At 54.1% G+C, this 23,925-nt stretch overlaps 1 protein-coding gene across 1 annotated transcript; it reads right to left on the reverse strand.

Annotated features, from left to right (window-relative positions):
- Window positions 1-9,760: 9,760 nt before the first annotated feature.
- On the reverse strand, window positions 9,761-18,151 carry C1QL1 (complement C1q like 1). The gene is made up of 2 exons (XM_055257746.2): window positions 17,258-18,151; window positions 9,761-10,433 (listed from the first exon to the last, which is right to left on the reverse strand). The coding sequence occupies exons 1-2, from the start codon at window positions 17,852-17,854 to the stop codon at window positions 10,254-10,256; spliced, it is 777 nt and encodes a 258-aa protein (XP_055113721.1). The 5' UTR covers window positions 17,855-18,151; the 3' UTR covers window positions 9,761-10,253.
- Window positions 18,152-23,925: the final 5,774 nt, after the last annotated feature.

Here is a 23,925-nt window from a genome sequence, read left to right on the forward strand (position 1 = left end):
AATTTTTTTGAGACAGAGTCTCACTCTGTCACCCAGGCTGGAGTGCAGTGGCGTGATCTCCACTCACTGCAACCTCCACCTCCCAGGTTCAAGTGATTCTCCTGTTCTCCTGCCTCAGCCTCCCGAGTAGCTGGGACTACAGGCGTGTGCCACCACGCCTGGCTAATTGTTTGTATTTTTAGTAGAAACGGGGTTTCACTGTGTTAGCCAGGATGGTCTCAATCTCCTGACCTCGTGATCTGCCCACTTCGGCCTCCCAACATGCTGGGATTACAGGCGTGAGTCACCGCGCCTGGCCCTGTTTTGTTTTGTTTTGAAACGGAGTCTAGCCCTTTCATCCAGGCTGGAGTGCAGTGGCGCGATTTCAGCTCACTACAATCTCCGCCTCCTGGGTTCAAGCGATTCTCCTGCCTCAGCCTCCCAAATAGCTGAGACTGCAGGCACAAACCACCATGCCTGGCCAATTTTTGTAGTTTTAGTAGAGACGGGGTTTGCCATATTGGCCAGGGTGGTCTTGAACTCCTGACCTCGTGATCTGCCCACCTCAGCCTCCCAAAGTGCTGGGATTACAGACATGAGCCACCGCGCCTGGCCTACTTTGGATATAGGCCAATTTTAAAAGGTCCTTGAATCAAGTATCCACTTGGTTTAACAAGAGGTCATGGGTGGCTTTTTTTTTTTTTTTTTTTTTTTTTGAGACAGGGTCTCGCTCTGTCACCCAGGCTGGAGTGCAGTGGTATGATCTCAGCTCACTGCAATCTCCACCTCCTGGACTCAAGTGATTCTCCCACTCGAGCCTCCCAAGTAGCTGGGACCATAGGTGCACTCCACCATTCCTGGCTAATTTTTTTTTTTTTAAGAGATGGGGGTTTCACCATGTTGCCCAGGCTGGTCTTGAACTCCTGAGTGCAAGCCATACGCCCACCGCTGCCTCCCAAAGTGCTGGGGTTACAGACATGAGCCACTATGCCTGGCCTAGGGTGCTCTTGACAGGAGCAGCTTCAGAGGAGTGACAACAGCCAGATGACAGTGGGATATAAGGACGTTGTAACAACTTTTAAGGTAATTTGGCTGTCAAGCGGAGCAGAGAAATGAAGTAGTAGCTGTAAGAGGGGTGTAGGGTCAAGGGAGGACTTTTTTTTTTTTTTTTTGAGACGGAGTTTTGCTCTCGTTGCCCATGATGGAGTGCAATGGCATGATCTCGGCTCACTGCAACCTCTGCCTCCTGGGTTCAAGCGATTCTCCTGCCTCAGCCTCCTGAGTAGGTGGGATTACAGGCATGCACCACAATGCCTGGCTAATTTTGTATTTTTAGTAGAGATGGAGTTTCTCCATGTTGGTCAGGCTGGTCTTGAACTTCTGACCTCAGGTGATCCACCCACCTTGGCCTCCCAGAGTGCTGGGATTACAGGTGTGAGCCACTGCGCCCGGCCTCAAGGGAGGAGTTTTAAGGATAGTAGAGTTTTAAATGATGATGGGAAGGAGCCAATATACAATGAGCAGCTGGGCTGAGTGTGGTGGTTCATGGCTATAATTCCAGCACTTTGGGAGGCCAAGGCAGGAGGCTTGCTTGAGGCCAGGAGACAGAGACCAGCCTAGGCAATATAGTGAGACCCCCATCTCTAAAAAAGAAATTTTTTTTTTTTTTTTTTTTTTTTTTTGAGACAGAGTCTCGCTCTGTCACCCAGGCTGGAGTGCAGTGGCGCGATCTCGGCTCACTGCAAGCTCCGCCTCCCGGGTTCACGCCATTCTCCTGCCTCAGCCTCTCTGAGTAGCTGGGACTACAGGCGCCCGCCACCACGCCCGGCTAATTTTTTGTATTTTTAGTAGAGACGGGGTTTCACCGTGGTCTCGATCTCCTGACCTCGGGATCCGCCCGCCTCGGCCTCCCAAAGTGCTGGGATTACAAGCGTGAGCCACCGCGCCCGGCTAAAAAAGAAATTTTTAAAAAAAGAAAAATTAGCCTGGTGTGGTGGCACATGCCCTGCAGTCCCAGCTACTTGGGAGGCTGAGGCAGGAGGATCATCTGAGCCCAGGAATTGGAGGCTTCAGTAAGCTATAATCATGCCACTGCACTCCAGCCTGGGCAACAGAGCAATACCATGTCTCAAAAAATATATTTTATATATATATATATATATAAATCAAGAGGTGTGGTTATCAATTAAGTGAAGTCCCCAAAAAGGCTGGAGACTTTTGCCAATATTTTTCAACCATCCCAATTCGTCTGGCTGAGACTGAGGGGTTTCATAGGACTTTCAGTTTTAAACTGGGACAGTCCTGGACAAACAAGGACAAGCTGGTCACCCCGGTGGGAGGGCATAGGATGCAGACAGAGCATCTTCCATGAAAGCAAGAAAGGTGAAGAGGAGGGGCACAGGTTCAGGGAAGTTTGTGATTTTATGGTGGAAAGTTGATGGAGGCTGTCTCTTGTGACTTCTGGCTTCTCTGTGGGGTAGGACATGTGATCACCCATTGGGTAGGCACCTTTACACTCCATCTCCTGCCCTTGCTGCTGGGCCTGCAGATCTATCTATCTGCAGGTACTCAATAGATATTGGCTGAAGGAATCAGTGAATGAATGAGACTGGGGTAGGTCTCACAGGTTGAGTCCTCTTAGAGAGACCCTGGGACAGAGATCAGGGTGCAGGAAGTTTATTGGAGAGTGCTCTTGGAATTAACACCTGTGTTTTGTTTTGTGCCAGGGTCTTACTCTGTCGCCCAGACTGGAGTGCAGTGGCAATTGCTCACTGTAGCCTTGAACTCCCAGGCCCGAGTGATCCTCCCACCTCAGCCTCCCGAATAGCTGGGACCACAGGCACACACCATCATGCCTGGCTACTTTTTTTTTTTTTTTTTGAGACAGGGATCTCACTGTGTTGCCTGGGCTCAAGCAGTCCTCCCACCTTGGCCTCCCAAAGTTGAGATTACAGGCATGAGCCACTGCACCTGGCCAAATTAATACCTGTGGAAGAGAAGGAAACAGGATTGGGCAGAGGGAGAAGTTGAACTGGGAACTCTGAAGCGGGGAAGACACTTCAGAGCTGCCCTGAGTAGGGGGGTGGAGGGCCAGGCAGATAAAATCCATGCTGATCAGTTATGGGAAGCAGGCTGCTCTGAGAAAGGGGCAGGACGTTGAGGAAGGCAGCTCACATCAGCAGGGGAAATCCCGAAAGGAGGCTGGTAGCTAAGAGCCATCTGCTGGCAGCAGTCTCCGGAGTTCGGGGACAAGATCCTTCAGTTCTGAAGGAAACCTGGGCAGTGCACCGCAGCATCCATCACAGCAGAGAAAGGTGAAAGTTTAAGGAGAGTGAGAGATGGTGACACAACTGCTCTTACGGTAGAATAGCCATTATGTGGCAGGCACAGTGTTACAGTACTGAGTGAGACAGCCCTACTTGGAAGATGCTCAGTCCAGCCTTGGAGGCTTTGGAGCCTTTGGAGAGAGATCTGCTGCGGGAATGCAGAAAGGCTTCATGAAAGAGCAGGCAATATGCCTGGGGTTTAAGGAATGAGCAGGCATGGCCGGGCGCGGTGGCCCACTTTGGGAGGCCGAGGTGGGTGGATTACCTGAGGTCAGGAGTTCGAGACCAGCCTGGCTAACCTCGTGAAACCCCATCTCTACTAAAAATACAAAAATTAGCTGGGCATGGTGGTGGGCGCCTGTAATCCCAGCTACTCATGAAGCTGAGGCAGGAGAATCACTTGAACCCGGGAGGTGGAGGTTGCAGTGAGCTGAGATTGCACCATTGCATTCCAGCCTGGGTGACAGAGCGAGACTCAACAACAACAACAACAACAACAACAAAAACAACAACAAAAAGAATGAGCAGGCATTCTGCAGGCAACAGAGTAGGCAAGGGCCTAGCAGACACATATCTGGCTCTGGTGAGGCAGGGAGAGGTCTGTAACTATCCTAGCCCAGGCAGTTTTCCTAGTCCAGGCCAGTGCTTACCACTCAAGGAGCAAAGGCCTGTGCCTTGAGGGCCTGGGAAGGAGCCCTCAAATTTTACTTTCATCATCTGGGAAGAGGCAAGAGCCCCATCCCCTGAAGAAGCTGCTCTCTGGGTAGTTTCTTTCTTTCTTTTATTTTTATTTTTAACAGAGTCATCCAGGTTGGGGTGCAGCGGCACTATCATAGCTCACTGCAGCCTCGAACTCCTGGACTCAAGTGGTCCTCTCACCTCAGACGCCTGAGGAGCTGAGAATACAGGCTTGCGCCACCATGCCTGGCTAATTTAAATAACTTTTTTGTAGAGACGAGGTCTTGCTTTGCCACCCAGGCTGGTCTCAAATTCCTGGCTTTAAGTGATCCTCCTGCCTGAGTCTCATGAAGTGCTGGGATTACAGGCGTGAGCCACCACACTTAGCTTTCTTTCTTTCTAAAATCCCCCATATAATCATTCCCAATCTGGGTTCTTTCTTTCTTTCTTTCTTTCTTTCTTTCTTTCTTTCTTTCTTTCTTTCTTTCTTTCTTTCTTTTTTCTCTCCTTTCTTTCTTTCTTTCTTTCTTTCTTTCTTTCTTTCTTTCTTTCCTTTCTTTCTTTTCTTTCTTTTCTTTCTTTCTTCTCTTTCTTGACAGTGTTTTACTCTTGTTGCCCAGGCTGGAGTGCAATGGCATGATCTCGGCTCACTGCAACCTCTGTCTCCTAGGTTCAAGCAATTCTCCTCCCTCAGCCTCCTGAGTAGCTGGGATTACAGGCAACCATCACCATGCCCAGCTAATTTTTGTATTTTTAGTAGAGATGGGGTTTCACCATGTTGGCCAGGCTGGTCTCGAACTCCTGGCCTCAGGTGATCCACCCGTCTTGGCCTCCCAAAGTGCTGGGATTACAGGCGCAAGCCACTGTGCCCTGCCTTTTTTATTTTTGCTCTGTCGCCCAGGCTGGAGTACAGTGGCATGAACTTGGCTCACTGCAACCTCCACCCCTCTTCGGGTTCAAGCAATTCTTCTGCCTCAGCCTCTGGAGTAGCTGGAATTACAGGTGTGCACCACCATGCCTGGCTAATTTATGTATTTTTAGTAGAGACAGGGTTTCACCATGTTGGCCAGGCTCGTCTCGAACTCCTGACCTCAAGTGATCCACCCGCCTTGGCCTCCCAAAGTGCTGGGATTACAGGCGTGAGCCACTGCACCCGGCCGAACCCAGTTCTTCTGTCTTCATTTCCTGCGTGTCCACTGGGTCCTGCTGTCTCCTTTTCTAGCTCTGCCCTGAACCAACCCAGTCAACTTTGGCTTCCTCTCTGGGTCTTAGTGTTTCTGAGCTGCATAATGGGAGTGGCCATTCTGTGGCATTGATTCTTAATTTTGGCAGACGGCACAAATGAATGGAGAGCATGGGGTAGGTAGCCCTCTGGCCCCTTTCTCCAGCCCCCAGCTGACCCCTCTCAGTATCCCTTCCAATCCCTTCCAGTTCCAAACATGTGTACGCTTTTCACTTCCACTTTATTATCACCTCATTTGTAGGATTTTAAGGTTTATTACCTAGAAAGGAGTGAGGAACTCACACCTTCAGTTCCGCTTTTCAAATATATTGTCATCATGTGTGAAAATAACCTTATTAACAGCATCTAACCTGCTACAGTTTTGTCTGGGGGGCATCCACATAAATAAATGCAGAAGGAATCAGGGCGTGGGCAACCACACAGCTAGCTGGGGTGGTGCGGCCTCTGGACCCCTGGAACTTTCACCTAGCCCTTGGGGGTCCTGGAGCTGTTGTCAGGGTCAGCAGAACTCAGATGAGACCCAGAGCAGCTTTGAGCAATTGGCCGCCTTCTCTAGGTCTCTGCCTCCTGCCTCCTCCTCTGATGCTCAGAGCTCCTCCAGGAAACAGCTCCTGGGCCTCCCCAGTTCCCCTGTCTCCTGGATGCTTGTCCAGGATTGATTCTCTGGGCAGCTCCCCTCTAAGCAGTAAATGAAATATTGGTTACCAGGAGTGAGGCGGGAGGCAATTAACCCCTAGACCTCACCATGGCGGATGTGTCTGTAGCAAGCTGAAGTGGAGAGCTGGGCACACCTGCCTGGCCTTCCTGCAAAGTCATCCAATTAGGGCAGCCCCCAGCAGTGGGCCCACTGCCCCCTCTGGTCCCCATAACCTTAGAAACCAGGGCAGCACCAGCTCCTAGGGCTGGTGGCTGCCTCCGCACAGGATGGCCTGCCATTTCTCGTGTGGGAGAGCTCCAGGGGCACCTCCGTCCTCACAACCCTCCTGGCAGGGACATTATTCATTAATTAATCACACATATTCCTAAAGGGGAGGCAGCCTGGGGAGGTTTGTTGCTTCTCCTCCAGAGTAGACATGCCGTTCTGTCTGTCCAGCTCCTTCCCACCACCCACACAGCCCTGCCCCCTGGAATATTCCTGTGCCAGAAAAGAACCCTGACTAAGGAAGGGGGAGATAAATGCCCTGCTTTCAGGGAGCCCCCACTAGAAAAAACAGACACAGCCTCTGCTCTCAGAGAACTCACAGTTAGATAAGAAGACAATCTGTCCTTCAGGCAGCCCCCAGTCTGGGGGTGGAGACTGTCCCTTTCTCAGAAAGTCCTAGTTTAATAGAAGAAGCACAGTATCGGCCAGGCGCAGTGGCTCATGACTGTAATCCCGGCACTTTGGGAGGCCAAGATGGGCAGCTCACTTGAGGCCAAGAGTTCGAGACCAGCCTGGCCAACATGATGAAATCTTGTCTCTACTAAAAATACAAAAATTAGCCAGGCATGGTGGTGCACACATGTAGTCCCAGCTACTTGGAAGGCTGAGGCAGGAGAATCTCTTGAACCCTGGAGGTGGAGGTTGCAGTGGGCCGAGATCGTGCCACTGCACTCCAGCCTGGGTGACAGAGCAAGACTCTAGCAAAAAAAAAAAAAAAAAAGAAAGAAAGAAAAGAAAAAAGAAAGAAAAGGAAAAGCACAGTATCTACCCCTCAGAACCACTCATGGAAGCAGTCTTTGCATCTAGGAATCCCCAGATCCCTGGTCTGGGTGGAGATATACACCCCACCCTCAAGGAGCTGACCATTTGAAGAGAAAACACAATCTTTGTCTTTGAGGTCCCCTAGTCTGATGGAGAAGATATGCGTCTTACCTTTAAGAAGCTTCCCAAACTGATGATGGAGATACAGTCTTTGCCCTCAGGTGTCCCAAGTCTGAGGAAAAAAATAGATTTGCCCTTGATGAGCCCCTGTTTGATGGGGAGCATTTCCCTAGAAGGTTCCCCTGCAACTGGGATGTGGCTTGAGTGACAAGCAGCAGGCAAGCTGGCACTTCAGGACACTCCTGGTGCCCTTCAAAGGTCAAAAAAGTCCTTGGCTTCAGTCCAGCCCCAGCTGTGCCATAGCGTTACTGCATGACCGTGGGCAAGTCACGAATCTTCTTCAGACTATGATTTCTTCACCTACAAAATGGAGATGTTAGCCCCATCTCTCAAAATGACATGAGGATTGTCAAGTTACCGGAAAGAAAAGAAACCAGGCCAGCCAGCCAGCCAGCCAACCAGCCTGCACGCACTACAGAAAAGATTAACATGGCTTTTCTTGTAACAGAGGTCATGGATCAGTCCCAGTGGCCTCTGGGAAAGGTGGGGAGGCCCTCAGGTGTGGTGTCTGGGTAATTCCAGGCCCAAATGGCCATTAGAGAACCCGGGGCTGTGGGCAGCACTGGGGGGCCAGAGGAGTGCCTTCTAATCTAATCACTCTTCCCACTGAGGCTCTCATTCCAGCCAGACCTGCCAGGGGTTTTATTGGGTTTGTGGGGACCCGCAGATTTCAATCTCCAGACCCCACAGGGAAGGAACAAGCATTAAGCTAATTTTATTAAATGGCCACAGCTGGCAGTGGGGGAAGTAGGGAAGAGAAAGGAGGATAAAGAAAGTCATTCAAGTCTGCCAGCCACCACAAGGGTCTATACATGAGGCCTGGCCAGGAGGGAGGCCACCCCTCCTTCCTGTCTCTCCAGCTGAGCTAGACTGGGGAGGGGAAGCCAGATGGGACCTTTCTTCAATGTAGAGACTTGGGATTCTCCAAGCGGCTCACTCCATGGCTGCCGCCCAGGGCAGATGCTTGTAAATACATCAGGCCTCTGCAGGGTTGGAGTGGGAGTGGAAGGGCTGGGCTCAGGCTGCCCCGGTGCCATCCTCAGATCTGCTTTGGAGATCCCAACTCTGAAATATGGTGTACCAGGTAAGAGCATTATCTTTGGTTCAAATACTGGCATTTGCCTGTTTTTAGCTCTGTGATCTTGGCAAGTTGCTTAACCTCTCTGAGCCTCAGTTTCCTCACCTAAAATGGATAAAATAACAGCATAATTTTAAAGGGCATGAGATAATTTCCTGTAGATCTACTGCCCACCCCTGCACACATATCCATGAGATAATATTTATAAAGTTCTTACATAGTACCTGACATATAGTGGGTGCTCTCTCAGTATTAGCTGTTGTTATCTAGAAATGCCCTGTGTGACATGGCCCCCAGTTATAGGAAGTGAGGATGTGGAGTAAGGGGACTTGGTATGTCTTGGATTTTCTTTCTTTATTTTTTTCTTTTTTTGAGATGGAGTCTTGCTCTGTTGCCTAGGCTGGAGCGCAATGGCGTGATCTCAGCTCACTGCAACCTCCGCCTCCAGGATTCCAGCGATTCTCCTGCCTCAGCCTCCCAAGTAGCTGGGATTACAGGTGCCTGCCACCACGCCTAACTAATTTTTGTATTTTTAGTAGAGACAGGGTTTCACCATGTTGGCCAGGCTGGTCTCAAACTCCTGACCTCCGGTGATCCTCCCACCTCGGCCTCCCAAAGTGCTGGGATTACAAGTGTGAGCCACCGTGCGTGGCCATGTCTTGGATTTTCAAGTGCAATCACGGAATTTAGAAACTATGTAAGCAAGATATTTAACCTCCCTGCAAGAATAAAATCTAGGTCTAACCTTCCAGGGCTGTTTGGAAAACTTGAGATGACATACTTGAAAGCATTTTGCAAGTTATAGATAAATAATAAAAGCTATGTTTATTGAGCACAGAACAATATTCCTCACTAATCCTCAATCAAGTGAGGTAGGTCTCCTACGTTTATTGATGAGGAAACCAAGGCACAGAGGTCAAGTGCGTAGACCTAGGTCAGCTAGCCTTTAGTCCAAAGGATGTTCCTTTCTATGGCTGTCACTAATCCTAAATTGAGTTGAAAGAAGTGACTTGCCCAGGATCATACACGGTGGCCCAGGGCCGGACCTAGGTCTCCCAGTTTAAAGATCACCTGTGCCTGTGGAATGCTGATGCCTTTCAGCGAGGCTCACGCCTGTAATCCCAGCACTTTGGGAGGCTGAGGCAGGCGGATCACGAGGTCAGGAGATCGAGACCAGCCTGGCCAACATGGTGAAACCCCATCTCTACTAAAAATACAAAAATTAGCTGGGCACGGTGGTGTGCGACTGTATTCCCAGCTTCTGGGGAGGCTGAGGCAGGAGAATCGCTTGAACCCGGGAGGCGGAGGTTGCAGTGAGCCGAGATCTTGCCATTGCACTCCAGCCTGGCGACAGAGTGAGACTCCGTCTTGGAAGATGATGAAGGAACTGGGCTGCTTCCCATCCCAGCTGCCCAGGCCCACTTGGGTTGTGGTGGGCTTTAGGCCCTTTGGCAACTTCTTCCTGGAGCAGCTCTGGCTCTGGCACCTGGTTTCCCCTAGAAACTTCCACCAGACCCCTTCCTAATCTGGAGGAGGGCACGGTCCGCCGTCCCCTCCCGCAGCCCTCCCCAGGGCACAGACTGAAACCCCCGCGGGGTGAAAATGTTTTTATTATAGCTTTGGTCAGACGGGGCACAGCCGGGCGGGGGCTCTGAGGGTGCTGGGAAGCTATCCAGCCCCCAACTCCCCCCTCCCCCGGGCGCGCCACCCCGGAGGGAGCCGAGGGCAGCTCATCTCAGAGCTCAGGAAGCAACCCCGCCGCCGCGACCTCTCCCCAGGCTGGGGTGGGCTGGCAGGCGGAGGTGGGCAGTAAACAGTCCTATTGTACAAATATATAGCGCGGGCCGGGCGGGGGCGGTCAACCCCGGCTCCCAGGCACGGGGACAGGGCGCGCTGGGCCCGGCTCTGCAGCGAGCCGGCGGGAGGGCCTAGCTGTGGCCCAGGCGGTGTTGAGCGCAGGCCGGGGGCGTCATAGCCGGGGAGGGCCGGGCAGCGAGCGGGTGGGCGAGGGGCGAGTCATCGCCTGCCCCGCCCGGAGGGGACCCCGGGGGGTGAGGGACGTGGGTGGAGGGAGACGTGGGGAGCTCAGTCGGAGTAGATGATGAAGCCGGAGAACGTGCTGTATTTGTTGCTGTTGCCGCCGTGCGCTTTGCCTCCATCCAGCTTGATGAAGACCTCGTCGCCGGCGTCCAGGTGCAGGATCACGCTGTTGCTGGCGTAGTCGTAGTTCTGGTCCGCGTCCTGGGCAATAGCACTGGCCCGCACCTGCGGGTGGGGGACACGGGAGGGAGGGCGAGAGGGGAGGGAGGATGAGAAGGGAGGGAGGTGAGGCAGTCCCGTGGGGAGGATCAGCAGACTCTGAAACCTGGCCTCCAGCCTCGTCTCATCCCTGCCACGCCCCCCACCCACCCGCTCCCCGCCCGCTCCCCGCCCCCTTCCAATCATACAGAACTTGTTTCAGGAAAGGGGCAGAGAGGAGCCCTGGATTTCTAGGGCAGGTCTGATCTGGGCCTGAATTGGGAGTCAAGGCAGAGTCTTCCTCCTTAACTCTTATAGGGCATTCCATCCAGCTGGCTGAGAACCTCAATACCTCCAGGAAGCCTGGAAGCCTGTCCTTGCAAAGAGGAATTCTCTGGACCTCCAGGGAATGGAGGGCCTTCCCTACTCTCATCATTCCTTCCTCTCTGCTTTCATAATGATGCCATCGTTTCAGCCACACCCGCTGGATCTTATGTCAGTGGATGGACACAAGGGCACACCTTGGCCCCACAGGTCAGGCAGCTGGACCAATGCCAGGCTGCCAGTCAGCAGCCACCCTGGAACCAGGGCCAGTTCTTTGGTCTGAAGTGCATTCCAGAGTCTCTCCTGCTGCAGCAATGAAACAGAAGGCCTGGTAATGCTTTCCCCTCCCAGAGCTTAGAAGGGGCCTGGGTGCCAGCCTCCATGGAGCTGTAGCTATGTACCTGTCACTACCCACCCAAAGAGGATTGTAGCTCCTCCTGTCTCATCTCAGGGTGGTATAAAGGAACTGGATGGGAAGAAGGGAATATAGGCCTTACTTCCCTCTGGGATTCTCAGTCTGATGTGACATCCTTGCTGGTCCCTGCCTTGATGGGGGATGGGGAGGGACAGGCAGGATAATGGGTCAAGGGAGCACCAGCATTTGGGCTTGGAGCCTGCTGTCACTTTTGTGGGCTTTGACTATAATCATAAGAGATTGTGTGGTGGCTGGGTATGGTGGCTCATGCCTGTAATCCCAGCACTTTGGGAGGCCCAGGCAGGTGGATCATTTGAGGTCATGAGTTCGAGACCAGCCTGGCCAACATGGTGAGACCCCCCATCTCTACTAAAAATACAAAAATTAGCTAGGCATAGTGGCACACGCCTGTAATCCCAGCTCCTGGGGAGGCTGAGACAGGAGAATCACTTGAACCCGGGAAATGGAGGCTGCAGTGAGCCGAGATCATGCCACTGCACTCCAGCCTGGGTGACATAGTGAGACTCAGTCTCAAAAAAAAAAAAAAAAAAAGAGAGAGAGAGAGAGAGATTGTGTGGTGGTGAACAAATGATCTACAGACATTCCTCTAACAGGTATGGAAACATAAGGCCTGAGTTTGAGGATCGCGGCCTCTCCAGGGTATTCTGGGTAGAGACATGGAAGAGAAGCGCCCTCTCCAGGACTGTGGCTTGTGGTGTGGGGAGGCTGCACTGAGTGGAGTTCTGTCAGCCAGGTTTCTCCACAGCCCTTCTCTATCCTGTCCCTTCACTGAAGGCAGCTCACCATCCCACCCCCCAGGGCTGAAGTCTGGGTAGAACCAAGCCAAATTAGGGGAGGGGCCCATCCTCTCTCCTGGGCTGGAGGCAGCACTGCAGGTCAGCTGTGCCAGAGCTGCTGACTCAGCCGTGATGCTGCAATGAAGAGGACCTGACACATTTGCATGAGGGCCTCCCTTTAAAACCCATCTCCAGCCCCTTCTTTTCCCTCAACCTCTTCTTCCCAACCTGAGAAGAAACTCTTTGTGTGCTTAGCTGGGAAAACTGGTCTAGTTAAAGGTGGGAGGGAATAAATGTGGGGGGAGATGCTGTCTGCCAAGGAGCTCAGTTTCTCTTTCTAGAAAATGGATGAGAAGACTTTGCCTCACCACTGCCACCTCTGTAAAAGTCTTCTGATGATGAAGAAAAAAAAAAATTTAGATCTTGATGGGGCTTTGAGTTATTAGGGAAGAGCTGAAAGCAAACAGCCAACTTCTATATCGTTCCCTGAGCCCTAATCCTGGTAGTATTTATTATTACACATGCATTTCATTATCTTTGCTAATAAATTACTACTAATAACAATTATTTTCATTGCCCAGATTAATTTAGCCTTAACTCATTAAAACAGTGTGCTCCTTAATAGCCAAATCCATTGGAACAGAGTCATCTGTCATCAGGAATCTCCTGGTGATGTGACTGCATCAGAACTGTTATGCTTATGTTTATTATTTATTCATCACCATGATTGTTGCCGTAATTATCCTAATTATCCATAGAGGCAGAGAGAATTTATGCCCTTCCATCCTTAGACGGTGGGGGATCCAACAATGGAACCCAGGGGTCCCAATTCTCTGCCTGACTGGAGACAGTTGAGGCCTGCAGTTCCTCCTGGGGTCCAAGGGGAAGTGTGGGGAAACGAGGTTGCCAAGGAAGCAGGAAAGCAGGTTTGGGCCTTGTTATGAGGGAGCGCTGTAGAATCAGCTCCTCAAGGGCTGCCAGGAGGGGAAACTGAGGCAATGGTCTGACCAAGGGAACCGGGTGAGAGGGCGTCCAGGAAACATGTTCCCGCCTTCAGATCAATGCTGGAGTCTTGGGTGTACAGATGTGGCTCCCACAGGGGAGCCAGCCTGGCTCATGGGGGACACTTGCATTTTCACACATTTACTGCATTCCCACTGTGCCAGGCACTGTGCTTTGTATTGTGAAAGGTATTAGGGGCCAGAGAGGATAGCCAGGGGGCCATCTGCCACCACCAGGGGAGAGGCTGATCTCCCTAGGTGTTTTACTTTTTTGAGACAGAGTCTCGCTCTGTCACCCAGGATGGAGTGCAGTGGTGCGATCTCAGCTTACTGCAACTTCCGCTTCCCAGGTTCAAGTGATTCTCCTACCTCAGCCTCCCGAGTAGTTGGAATTACAGGCACCCACCACCACACCTGGCTATATTTTTTTGTATTTTTAGTAGAGACAGGGTTTCACCATGTTGGACAGGCTGGTCTCAAACTCCTGACCTCTGGTGATCCACTCGCCTCAGCCTCCCACAGTGCTGGGATTACAGGCGTGAGCCACTGTGCTTAGCCTTCTTAGGTCTTTATACCGCCACCTTCAATTTATACATGCCAGCACCTCTCGCCACACTCAGACTCTGTTGTCAAACCCCTCACCCATTGGTGATACTCACCTCCCCACAGCCTCCTACCCTGGATAAGCAGCACCCTGACCACAGGCCCTGGCACATCCTCACAAAGCCCCCTGCCCAGTTTATTAATTTTGTGTCCTCTCCAACCCACCTGAACTGTGGATCTTGGAGGCAGCTGCAGGCAACTCACCACACCCAGGGCCCCACTGCCAACCCAGAGTCCTTTCCCCAGGCTCCTCGCGTCCTAATGGCCAGGGCTTGGTGCCATCAGGGGTGTTGATGCAAGGCTACCCCTAAGGACTGGGGCCAGTGGGCTTCAGATAAGGACAGAGGAAGCCTCAGTGCCAGGCATGAAGGTGGCGCTCCCCATCCCAAACTTGCCCGGAGAAGAGGCAGAGCCCAGATTCAGCTCTGCCTCCCTACAGAAATTCTGGAAGCCTCTCTACAGGCAGGAAGCCAGGAAGGAAAAGCGCAGTGCTCAGGGTGGCCCCTGGTTCTGAAGTCACGGGAGATACAAGCTTCTCTCTTTTGTTCCCATCCATTGTCCGGTCCTGCCATTTTTTTCTCTGCTTATTTAAATGTCCTTGTCCACCTCTGAGCTGGCTTTCCCCTACACTTGACCTTTTATATTTCCCTTTGCGGTATCTCCTCACCTTGGGGACCAATGTTCACCATCTTCTCCTCCTGCGTCAGGTTGGTCTGCACCAGGGTAGGCCCTACTGAAGCACTCCCTCCCAGCCAACACATTTAGGGACCAAAGTCATCAACTGGGCTCCCAGACCACCTTTAACACAGTACTCGTTGGGGTGTGTGATTGTATGTTACAAATGTTCCCCCTGCATAGGCCATGAGGTCTTGGAGGGCAAGTGGACTGAACTCCTACAAAGCCTCAAATCTGGCTCCTAGTAGCGGCTCAAAACTAACAAGTGGGATGGCTAGTGAGATCAAATGAGTCTCTTGGGCAATTTGGAAGAAGTCATAAAGGACATGGGAGGGGGGCTACAGGCCCCACTATTTCTCCTGGTTTTCTTCTCTTTTCGTTTTTATCTTTTCTTTTCTTTCCTTTTTTTTTTTTTTTTTTGAGACAGAGTCTCACTCTGTTGCCCAGGCTAGAGTACAGTGGCGAGATCTCACCTCATTGCAACCTCTGCCTCCTGGGTTCAAGTTATTCTCTTGCCTCAGCCTCCCGAGTAACTGGGATTACAGGCATGCACCATCATGCCCAGCTCATGTTTGTTTTTTTTTTTTTTTTTTTTTTGAGTCAGAGTCTTGCTCTGTCACCCAGGCTGGAGTGCAGTGGCGCGATCTCGGCTCACTGCAAGCTCAGCCTCCCGGGTTCACGCCATTCTCCCGCCTCAGCCTCCCAAGTAGCTGGGACTACAGGCACCCGCCGCCACACCTGGCTAATTTTTTTGTATTTTTAGTAGAGACAGGGTTTCACCGTGTTAGCCAGGATGGTCTTGATCTCCTGACCTCGTGATCCACTCGCCTCGGCCTCCCAAAGTGCTGGGATTACAGGCGTGAGCCACTGCGCCTGGCCTAATGTTTGTATTTTTAATAGAGATGGTGTTTTGCCGTGTTGGCCAGGCTGGTCTCAAACCCCTGACCTCAGTTGATCCACCTGCCTCGGCCTTCCAAAGTGCTGGGATTACAGACGTGAGCCACCAGGACCAGCCTCTCCTGGTTTTCTTTTGAGGGGGCTGGTCTGAGTAATTATTAAAGTGCTGGGCCTTTGAAACCCCTAGTTAAAGCCACCTCCTTTTTTCCTACTAGCCTGTGGTCCCATCTCCAGTGAGCACCCGTTCATCAGACTCTGTCAACACCCTGCCCCTGCTGGAGGGAAAAGGAGATTTTGAGATGGTTTTACCTCCCAGTGACTGAAGCAAGTTCCCCATTCTAAGCACACAGCATCTCTGGGGCCCCTTCTTGCCTCATCTCTGGGGACCTGCTGGGACTTCCTGAGGTGGTGCAGGGTCTAGGGCCAACCTGTGGCCCAATGACTGGCTCCCTATCCAGGCAAGCTGCCAATCCCCTGAAACCTCAGCTCTGTGTCAGCCCAAACTTCTTTGGGAAAAGAAGACATTCCATTGATGAAGGTGACATTGCTGCATCCCTTATTGGTGATTAATAGGGGAAATCATGGGGCTGTCTGCAGAATGAGCCTTTGCTGGATACTGGGGCCTCCCATTTGGTCAGGAACCAAGGACAAAGAGGAGAGACACAGGGATGTCTGATTGACACACGTGGGAAAGAGAGACTTACAAGGAATAGAGAAGGGTGGGGTTAGACCTGGGAAGGAGAGGCCAGAAACCCAGGGAGAGATGGAAAAGGCAGACACAGGAGAGAGATGGACAAGAAACGGCAAAATAGAAGAAAGAGGCAGGGGAGAGGCAGAAACCAGAGAAAAGGTGTTGACGGGGCAGCAGCCAGGCAGAGGAAAGAGAAGAGGGGCTGACTTACAAGCACCTGGCAGGCTATCTGCTCACTTTCCCTGCCTGCCGCTCTCTCTGCCCCCAAGACTTGCAGACCCGCAGGCTGGCAGAGCCTCAGGGCAGTGCTGCTGTGGGAAGGGTTCCAACAAGGTCTTGTATCTTAATCGTGAGAGATTCCTTCTCAACTTCCTCTAGCTCAGCTTTAGTTCTGACCAGTGGTCCTCTTCTTCCAAGAGAATGATCAGCCTGACCACACCCCCAGGCCACAGGCCACCACGAGTGAGAGCACTGGGAAGGGAGGTGGTATCAAGAGAGCTGGCTAAAATTGTCACCCCAGGGCGGGGCTGGGTGGAGGTTGGGCCTGGGGTCGGCCATTCCAAGGAGAGCTACACGCACATGCGAGTCCCGGTACCAGAGTCCCCGACACACTCAGCGCTTTCCAGCTGCAGCGTCTGAGTCCCCGACACACTCAGAGCTTTCCAGCTGCAGCGTCTGAGATAGGGACGGAGAATGGAGAGGACCCCACACACTCCAGAGTCAGGAGGGGCTGAAGCTGGGAGACCAAGAGGAGGGGGAGTTTCCATCTCTTCCCCCCGGCCTCAGGAGGAAAAAATCCCCCGCCCCCCAGGCTGCCTTCTTGTTGGGGAAGCTCTGCTACAGTGGGAAAGAGCTCCCCAACTCCCGGATTTTGCAAAGGGTGTCAGATCCGCCCAATGGTCCCTTATCGAGGGCAGGGGACGCACTGCAGCCAGGGCTCTAAGCACCGGGCTCCCTTTGCCTTTGTGCCCCAAACATTTCCTGCAGCCGGCCTTCTCCGCTTGCGCCCATGGCAACGCGCCTAGGCGCCCGCGGGCGCGGATGCTGCTTCTCCCTATTCCAGGCGCCAGAGCCCATCCTTGCCCTCCCCTTATCGCCCGCTGGTGTCGGCCCGAATCCACTTCCCAAGGGGCAAGCCCCCAAGGGCAAGTCCGTGCACCTGGGAGCCCTGCGCTCTGACTAGTTGGGTTCATTTCCCGCATTTCCAGCAGCGTTCCAGACGGTGCCCAGCAGCGTCTGTCTTGGAGCGGGAACCCAGGAACTGAGGATCGGAGATGTCCGCTGGCTCCGACCATCCCCACACGTGATGCCCAAGCGGGGCCGCTGTGGGGTGGGATCTCCACCTGAGTCCGCCTGGCGCCCCCGCCAACTCCGATCAGGTACCCATTTGCCCCGGGCTCCCTGGGTGCCCTGGCCCTAGCCCAGCCCCATGCCCCCGCCTGGCCCACCTGGCCATTCTTGCAGAGGTCTGCCCACATACTGGTGCCGTCGCCGCCGCGCATGAGGACATGGTAGGTGAAAAAGTAGGTGCCGGGAATGTTGCACGTAAACTTGCCGCTGGCCGCGTCGTAGTTGTTGCCTAGGTTGGTGACCACGTCGTCAAACTTGAGTACCTCGTAACCCTCGTGGGGGTTCTTGAGGCCGGCGTAGAAGGCCACGCGCGGCACCGTGGTGTAGGTGGCAGTGCTGATGGCGCCGCTGCCCCCCGCGCCCGGAAGCCCTGGAGGGCCCGGTTTGCCTGGCTCACCCTTCTCCCCCGGCGGCCCCACAGGGCCGGGAGGACCTGGGTCCCCGGGAGGCCCCGGAGGGCCGGGCTTGCCGGTGCGGCCCGGCTTCCCCTGGGGGCCCTGCACCAGCGTGGAAGGCGGGGGCGCGCCGCTCTGCTCGCTCAGGGCGTCGCCGCCGTCGGTCCGCGCGCCGGCGCCGGGGCCCCGCGCGGGGTAGGGGTCGCACACCATGCGGCAGGTGCCCAGCATCTCATAGTGGCCGTCCGGGCCGCCCGAGCTCACCAGCACGGGGATGAGCACCACCAGCACCAGCAGCATCACCACGCCCGCGGCGGCCGCTAGCAGCGTCTTTCGGCCCGCGCGGAGCCTGGGGAGCGCCGGGCCGCCCGGCCGCGCCGTCGGGGCAATGGTGCCGGCGGGCAGGGGGCGCGGGCTAGGCGCCCGCGCTCAACGGCGGTCCGGCGGGGCTGCGGGCATGGGGCCGGGCCCGGGGCGCCGCGCTGCGCTGGCTGCGCTGCGGAGCCCAGCCGCCGCCTCCTGCCTCGCGCCTCCCTCCTGCTGCGCTGCCGGACTGAGAGCCGCGGCCGCCGCCTCCTGCCTCCCGCCTGCAGCCTCCCGCCTGGCTCCTCCCGCCTCCTCGCGCCCCGGCCACCGCCCCCTCGGCCGGGCCCCGCCCCGCCTGCTCTGCGCGGCTCTGGGCTCACGAGGGGTGGGGCTGCGGGCGAGGCCGGCGCCTAATTGGGCTGCGGGCGCCTCGAGGTGGGCGGGGCAGAAGGGGGCGGGGTCGCGGAGACGCCGGGCGGGAGCCGAGAAAGGAGAGACTGAGTACGCGGAGACCGAGACTCGGAAATGGGGTGGGGGCCGGGGTCCGAGAGACCCGAGAGGCGCTCCAAGGGAAGGGGAGAGTAGGGACCAAAGAGCGAACGGGAGAGAGGGCCATAGGGAGAGCTAGAGAGCGCCGAGGGGATCGGGAGAGGAAAGGCTTCGAGGGTCACCAGGAAAACAGAGGGACTGGGGTCGCGACGGGCCAAGACCCGCAGGGGGCGGAAGCGAGGGGATAGCGCCCGGGTCTGCAGGGGACAAAGAGCGATTGAGGGGAGGACGGAGCAGAGAGCTGGAAGGTAGGATGAGAAAGGGGGTTATGACGCGAAGAAGAGGATACGGAGGGGACCATTTGGCACTCAGGCCTCGCAGACCACTCGTCTGGGAGATCCAGAGATCGGATGAATGCCTGTCCGGGGGCCCAGCAGAGCCAGAGGGCAGCCGCCTCCTCCTTTCTGGCTCTGACTGTTCCGGGACCCGCGTCCCCCGAGGGAGGGCAGGAGCTTCAACCCCCTCCTCGCCTCTGCCGCTTCCTCACCGAACTGTGGCCAGGCTGCTTTTTCCTGGGCCCTTTTCTTCCATCTCCCTCTGCTCAATCCCTTTATCTCTGCCTCTAGACCAGGGAGAAAAGGGGATGCTAAAAAGGCGGGCACCCCCACGTTATTTCTCCATGCTGACAGATGCAAATACGTCCCTGAGAGGTGACCCCCTTTTCCAGCCTCCAGGATGAGGGGTGGATCTCATCCAGCTCCTCAGCTCCTCCTCCCTCACCCCCCAGCCTCCTCTGCTGCCCCCTAACTCTTCTCCCCATCAGGCTGTGGGAGGCTCTCCTCTTCCTCAAGTGCAGCAAAGTGTTTAGGTTGCATAAACCGAAACATGTCTGCTTCCATCAAAATATTTGCCACATTATCTGAGGCCCAGGTCGGGCTGCTCCACGGCTCCTCCTTCGCCCTCCTTTATCCGGCCCACCGGGGAGGATTATGCCATTCGGAGGCGACTGGCCGGCTGCTAAAGAATCACATCCCAGCCTCTCCTCTCCCGAGAGGTCTCCCTCCCCGGCTCACATTCTCCCTGTTGACCCTTCACCATGGGCAAAATGATTCCCTGGCCTTCCCTACCCAAGGTTGAGGTCGCTCACCTCATCCAGGGCTGGGAGTAGAAGGACACGGGACATCCAACGAGGGGGCTGTGAAAGAGGACCCTCCAAGCACTGATGGCTGAGGCCAGGTTAGAGTGACCCCATCACCACCAAGGAGGGAGCTAAAAAATTTCAATAAGTAGCATTTATTCAGGGTTTACTCTGTGCTAGGCCCTGTGTTGAATGTTTTACATACATGATCACCGTTGATCTTCACATCAATCCAAAGAAGTAAAGTCCAACATTATTTTAATTTTACAGATGGAGAACTGAGGCTCTGGGAAGTTAAGAGACTTGCTTAAAGTCACACAACTAATAAGTGGGAGAGCTGGGACTCAAACTCGCAGCCTGACTCCAGGCTCTTCTAACCTCAGCGCGATGGAGTCTCTAGGTACCGTTTACTGCCCAAAGCCCAGGGGTAGGGGGCTCAGGGCAGCCAGACCTCCCTAGGCTCAGGAAGAGTAGTCTTCAGCGCTCGGCTGTCAGGCAATCCGGCCCCCCGGTTCCCCACGGCGGTCTCCTCGGTGTGCCCCACCAAGAGCGACAGGGCTGGTGACCCGAGGAGCGCGTGCGCGGTCGTCAGCCTGGGATTTGCACGGACCCCTTTCTCCCTAGTACGCTCGCACGCGGGCCCCTACTCTGCTACGCCGCTGGGGCTCGCCCGCCACCCACAGCCCTCGCAGAGCCCTCCAGGCACACCGCGGCTGGCTGCCCGGGGCCAAGGATGGGGCGGGAGCGCCCACCCACCCCCGCCCCGGCCGGGGCATCCAAGAGGCGCGCTCGCAGCCGCACGGCGCCCCGCCTCCCGCTCCGAAAAAGCGCCTGCTCCTCTGGCGCGGTGTGGCGTCTCCGTCAGCAGCCCAGCCGGATTCTCCCCGCTTCGCTGGAGTGGAAAATAACGGCTTCAAACTTTGCAGAGAGGAGCTGGTGCCAGCACTTTAATTAACAGCCATCTTGGCCTGTGAGCCGGGGCCACCGGCTCAGCGCCTCCCCTGGGCTCGCCAAGCCCCGCCCTGGCTCCGCCCAGGCCCCCAAAGAAGCACCCCTTAACCACCTACCCGACCCTCTACCCCCATCCCCTGCTCTCAGCGCCCCTCTTTCCGGGAGATGAGGGCTTGGCTGATTGGGGAGCGGGTGCTGCCTTGAGGGGTACCTCCCAGCTTAACACCTGAAGACAGTCACAACCCCCCCATCTGCCATACTGCCCCCCAACATTGTTTAAAGCTGGACTGTTGAAGATTCTGAAATTAAAGACCTGCGTGCCGGCCGGGCGCGGTGGCTCACGTCTGTAATCCCAGCACTTTGGGAGGTTGAGGCCAGAGGATCGCTTGAGCTCGGAGTTCCGAACAAGCCTGGGCAGCATAGGGAGAGCCTGGCGTGGTGGCTTTTACCTGTAGTCCCAGCTACTCAGGAGGCTGAGGCGGGAGGATCACTTGAGCCTGGGAGGTCAAGGCTGCAATGAGCTGAGATCGCGCCACTGCACTCCAGCGTGGGTGACAGAGCAAGACCCTGTCTCATTAAGAACAAAAACTAAAAAGGCTTGCGTGCCAATCCTACCTGGTGATTTTAGGTAAATAGCCTACGTGGCAGCCCCTGGCGTCCTTTGGAAAAAGGGTGGTTGTGAGGATTAAATGGTGTATTATGTATGTAAAGTCCTGGGCTCAGTATCTGACCCTTATTATGCACCTCGTAAGTGGTAGCTAATATAATTATTTCACCTCAAGGCCAAGAAAGGCCTCTCAGGAGACCTCCAGGCCTTGGGTCTACTTGGTCCTGCCAGCTTCCTACCAATTGCTGTCCTTGACACTAGGAGAGGGGGACAATGGACCTAGGCTCCCAGATTCAGAGATGGAACTGGATGAGTGAGGGAAGAACCCTGAAGTTCCGGCTTCCAGGCCTCTTCTTCAACCACCTGCTAAGAACAGGGACTCAGGTTTTCTTTTTTTCTTTCTTTCCTTTTTTTTTGAGACTGAATTTCACCCTTGTTGCCCAGGCTGGAGTGCAATGGTGCGATCTTGGCTCACCACAACTCCGCCTCCCAGGTTCCAGCGATTCTTCTGCCTCAGCCTCCCGAAGAGCTGGGGTTACAGGCATGTGCCACCATGCCCGGCTAATTTTTGTATTTTTAGTACAGACATGGTTTCACCATGTTGGCCAGGCTGGTCTCAGACTCCTGAACTCAGGTGATCTGCCTACCTGGGCCTCCTGCTGGGATTACAGGCCTGAGCCGCTTTGCCCAGCTGGGGCCAGGACTCAGGTTTTCAGAAGCGAAAAGGGAGGGAGGCTTTCAAGGTAAGGAGGGCGGCTGCACTCTCTGTAGCTGGGATGCTGTCAGCGGGGGGGGGGGGGGACTGAACTTCCCGAACTTCTGTGAGTGTGAGGGGTCACTCCCACAGCCCCCATCTGGAATGACCCTACCATAGGAACTCCTACAGTGAGGGGGTGGTGCCGACACCCCCGTCATTCCAGGCAATGAGGTAGATTGTGGAGGGTACAGGGAAGAGCGTAGGTAATGGCTGGCGCTGACTTTAGGAACTGGGTGACTGTTCTGTGGTATTTTGGGGTTCTTTGAATGAATGTGAGTGGGTGTGAATGTGTAAGAGGCTGTTGATGTTGCTGTGTGTCTGGGTTTGGGAGTGAGGAAGGGGGGTGCTGTGCCCTGACTCATCAGCTGCTGGATCTGCATTGAGTTGTTTTTACATTTACTGAAAACAGCGAGCTAGGCCCTGCCTGGGTGAAAACACCTAGCTAGGCGGTGATGGTGTGTCCCAAGATGAGTAGGACCGGAAGGCTGAGCGGTGCCCCTGAGGAGTTCACTGTTTGGTGGGGGACACATGCAGAAAGATAGGATACTTTGCCACAATAATTACTGTAGCTAACAGTTTTTGAGCACTTACAAAGTGCAAGATCCTGTTCTTTTTTTTTTTTTTTGAGATGGAGTCTTGCTCTGTCGCCCAGGCTGGAGTGCAGTGGCGCGATCTCGGCTCATTGCAAGCTCTGCCTCCTGGGTTCACGCCATTCTCCTGCCTCAGCCTCCCGAGTAGCTGGGACTACAGGTGCCTGCCACCATGCCTGGCTAAGTTTTTTGTATTTTTAGTGGAGACGGGGTTTCACCATGTTGGCCAGGATGGTCTCGATCTCCTGACCTTGTGATCCACTCCCCCTCAGCCTCCCAAAGTGCTAGGATTACAGGCGCGAGCCACCGCGCCTGGCCAAGATCCTGTTCTTAAGCACTTTTGTGGATTATCTCATTTACACTTAACCTATTATCATGGATTTAAAACTATCATGTGGCTTATGTCATGTACTAGTATTAACCTCATGAGGTAGGTACTATCATTTTCCCCATTTTTATGGCTGAGGAATCTAAAGCTTGGGTAGAAATTTGTAGGAGGTGTTACAAAGTCCAAATGACACATAGGTGAAGAATGTCCTGCCCAGGCTGGACACAGTGGCTCACTCCTACAATCCTAGCACTTTGGGAGGCCAAAAGGCCGGAGGATGGCTTGAGTCCAGGAGTTTGAGACCAGCCTGGGCAACATAGCGAGACCCCCATCTCTACAAAAAATAAAAAATTAGTTGGGCCTGTAGTCCCTGCGACTTGGGAGGCTGAGGTGGGAGGATCGCTTGAGCTCAGGAGATCGAGACTGCAGTGAGCCATGTTTGTGCCACTGTACTTCAGCCTGGGCAACAGAGCGAGACCCTGTCTCAAAAATAAAGAATTAAAAATAATCCCCTGCTGGGTGCAGTGGCTCACGCCTATAGTCCCAGCGCTTTGGGAGGCCGAGGAGGGTGGATCACTTGAGGCCAGGAGTTCGAGACCAGCCTGGCCAACATGATGAAACCCCATCTCTGCCAAAAATACAAAAATTAGCCGGGCGTGGTGGCATGCACCTGTAGTCCCAGCTACTTGGGAGGCTGAGGCAGGAGAATCACCTGAACCCAGGAGGTGGAGGTTGCAGTGAGCTGAGATCGTGCCACTGCACTTCAGCCTGGGTGATAGAGCGAGACTCCATTTCAATAATAATAATAATAATAATAATAATAATAATAATAATAATGCCCTGCCCAGAGGAATCCAAGAAGACTTTACAGAGGAGGTGTCATTTTTTTCCATTTATCCATCCATCCATTCATCCATCCTCCATCCATTCTATAAACCATATTAGCTGACTGCCCACCACATCTCTTGTTGTCACAGGACATAAAGATGAGCAAAAAAGACTTCTGTTTGGCTGGTAAGGTTGGGGAAAAAAAGAGAAAAGGCTCCCGACCTCATGTAGTTTACCATGTATTGCTGAAACCTGGACAATTAAACAAGCAATTGCTATCTAGCCTGACAAGGTCACTTAGAATGTGTGGAGTACTTTGGGAACACTCGGCAGTGTCACTTAAATTCATCTGGGGGTAGGGAATAATGGGAAACTTT

This window comes from Symphalangus syndactylus, chromosome 20 (genome assembly GCF_028878055.3).
Source record: "Symphalangus syndactylus isolate Jambi chromosome 20, NHGRI_mSymSyn1-v2.1_pri, whole genome shotgun sequence".
NCBI classification, from domain to species: domain Eukaryota; kingdom Metazoa; phylum Chordata; class Mammalia; order Primates; family Hylobatidae; genus Symphalangus; species Symphalangus syndactylus.

What these genes read in the sequence shown, in the direction of transcription:
- C1QL1 (XM_055257746.2), bottom strand. Translation starts at nt 17,854, where the DNA reads ATGCTGCTGGTGCTGGTGGTGCTCATCCCCGTGCTGGTGAGCTCGGGC. An exon ending in ACCTCTGCAAGAATGGCCAG is followed by an intron (nt 10,434 to 17,257) that starts GTGGGCCAGGCG and finishes CCCCACCCGCAG; the next exon opens with GTGCGGGCCAGTGCTATTGC.